General features: G+C 56.9%; 1 protein-coding gene across 1 annotated transcript in view; it reads right to left on the bottom strand.

Moving 5' to 3' along the window:
* The window catches only part of CALHM3 (calcium homeostasis modulator 3), a 15,643-nt gene extending 14,971 nt beyond the window's left edge, over nucleotides 1–672 (bottom strand). The window contains exon 1 of the mRNA XM_015596318.1: nucleotides 208–672. Within this exon, the coding sequence (XP_015451804.1) occupies nucleotides 208–494 (287 nt within the window). The 5' untranslated portion in view covers nucleotides 495–672. The remainder of the gene's footprint in view (nucleotides 1–207) is intronic.
* Between the last annotated feature and the right edge of the window lie 1,685 nt (nucleotides 673–2,357).

Raw genomic sequence — 2,357 nt, 5'->3', positions numbered from 1 at the left:
TGACCAGGCCCACAGGGGAGGGTCAGGATTTGGGGGAGCCGCTGGCACTGCCCGCGGGGGAGGGTCAGGATTTGGGGGAGCCGCTGGCACTGCCCGCGGGGGAGGGTCAGGATTTGGGGGAGCCGCTGGCACTGCCCGTGGGGGAGGGTCAGGGTTTGGGTGTCCCCTGGTAGTGCCCGCGGGTCACCGGGTGATGTGGGACCGCACCTGATGATGCCTGGGTCCTTCCTCCGGCGCCCTGCCGGCCGGTGCCACTCCTCGACCACCAGCACGGACTGCCGGTTGGCTAGGAGGCCGCAGAGGAAAAGGGCGACGGGGGGTGTGAGCAGCAGGCCCAGGCCGTAGAGGGCGTTGTAGCGCACCAGGCAGGGACAGTTGAAGTCGAAGGAGGAGTACAGCTTGACTGTGACTGCGGCCAGCAGCAGGCAGATGCCGTTCATCACCGACTCAGAGCTGGACTGGAAGTGCTGGAAGAGCATGCGGAACTTATCCATGGCTCCTGCCCGGTGGATGAGCGGCCGTGGATGAGGGGCAGTGAGGCTTCAGCTGCCTTCCTGGCCAATGCCAAGCCACTCTGGGGGTGAGTACAGGCCTACAGGAGATTCTTTTCTTTCAAGGGCCTGGGAGACCAGGAAGAGGTGGTGTTCAGCTCTCAGCCCAACCTCCAAGGATATAGGGTAGAGGCAGGCTCTCTCCGAAAGGGCTCCCCTGCCCAGACCAATTGTCCTCCAGCACCACTCCCCTCCTCCCTGGGGGAATGAGTCACTGCGCTGTGACCAGCCAACCCAAAGCACTCTAGGCAAATGCGCCCTGCCCTGTCTCTCCATCCCTCCCCGCTTCTCGCCCCAGCCCATTCTCTCCTCTCTTTGGGGTTTGGATACTGAAACCTGACAGCTGGCGGGGCTTCCCATAGGGGACAGGCAAATTCTGGGTGTGGTAAGGCCAAGATGCTGATGGAGCCAATTTTATTTTCTTGGGCAGAATTATGACTCGACTCAGCTAAGCCCAGGGGAGAGTTCAGGTTGGCTTTCAAGCTGGGAGGAATCCTCCCAGGAGGGGCACCTTAAGGCTTCAAGGCTTTCTGAAAAAGAAGACCCTTGAGAAGAGTTTAAACCATGTTTCCGTGTTTGCCAATGAAAGGCATTATGGAAGGGGAAGGCCCTCCAGGCAGAGGATACCAATAGGCAAAGATGCGGCGGTGAGAAGCAGCCTGCTGTGGCCAGCAGTTTCGGGGTGCTGGAATGCAGGTCCAGGCTAGATGGAGCAGGGCTCAGTGGGGTCAAGGCCATACCAGTCCCTGAGGTTTTCCCTTTAGCCCCCGTAACTTGCATTCAAGGCCCTCCTAACTGTATCCAGAGGTGTCTTCCCACCTCCACACCTTTGCTGACACCGTCCTTCCCACTGAAAACCCAGGTCCCTTCCTCCCACCTGTTCTTCAAGAGGCAACCTTGTCACCAAGCCATCCCTGGTGACCTCAGCTTTGTGGGATCCTCGATGTCCCATTTGGCCCTGGGACAGGCCATCTCGGCCTGTTAGTAATCTTTCCTAGGTGTGGGAGTTAGATCTCCCATCTCGGACAGGGTCCTGGACCTGCACCTTATTGTTCTCTGCAGCATCCAGGGCTGGGGGTGGGTGAGGTATCCAGACCCCAACTACTCAGGCTTTTCCTCAGTCTTCATCCCTCTGGCTCCCTTGCTGCCAGGCTAGGGCCTCCCCTGAGATAAGGAAAACCTCAGGGTCTGGTACGGCCTTGACCCCACTGAACCCTGCTCCATCTGGCCTGGCCGTGCTGGCATCCTAGACTCTGAGTGATGGCCTTAGTTGACCTCATACATCAACACTGTTGTTCTTTCCTCGGAAGCTGGGTCCTCAGGGTCATGAACGTAGCTTCCTGCCAACCCTCTGGTGCATGGGAGGAAAGTGTCCTGAATCCTCCCCATCCTCTAACTGGCCATCTCCATAGAGCTCGCCAGGACGACTGCCACTGCCCTGACCACCCTTGTTTCCAAATTTTCAAACGACTTTTAGAAAATGGAAATATCTCCAATTTTTCCGGATTAAACACAGAATTACGAAAAACTTAAAAATAGAGTACATGAAAATGTCCCCCTCACAGCAATTCCCTAGAACTTTCCCTGTCACTGCAAGGGTGTGTGGCCTTCCAGATTTTTTCAGGTCCCACAAGGACACATGCTAGCTGGCCTGCCTGGAGTTCCTTGGGGGAACTGCTAAGCACTGTTAATTAAACACTAAGTGTACACGGGAGGGATGGCTTGGCTGGCCTGTGTGATCTTCCATCTGAGCGACGTCTGTTCCTTCTCTTCACCCTCGTGACACAGGTCTCTCACTGTTTCTTG

This window comes from Pteropus alecto, unplaced genomic scaffold (genome assembly GCF_000325575.1).
Source record: "Pteropus alecto unplaced genomic scaffold, ASM32557v1 scaffold177, whole genome shotgun sequence".
Classification (NCBI taxonomy): Eukaryota; Metazoa; Chordata; class Mammalia; order Chiroptera; family Pteropodidae; genus Pteropus; species Pteropus alecto.
The sequence above is the reverse complement of the archived record's forward strand: the minus strand, read 5'-3'. Positions and strand labels throughout refer to the sequence as shown.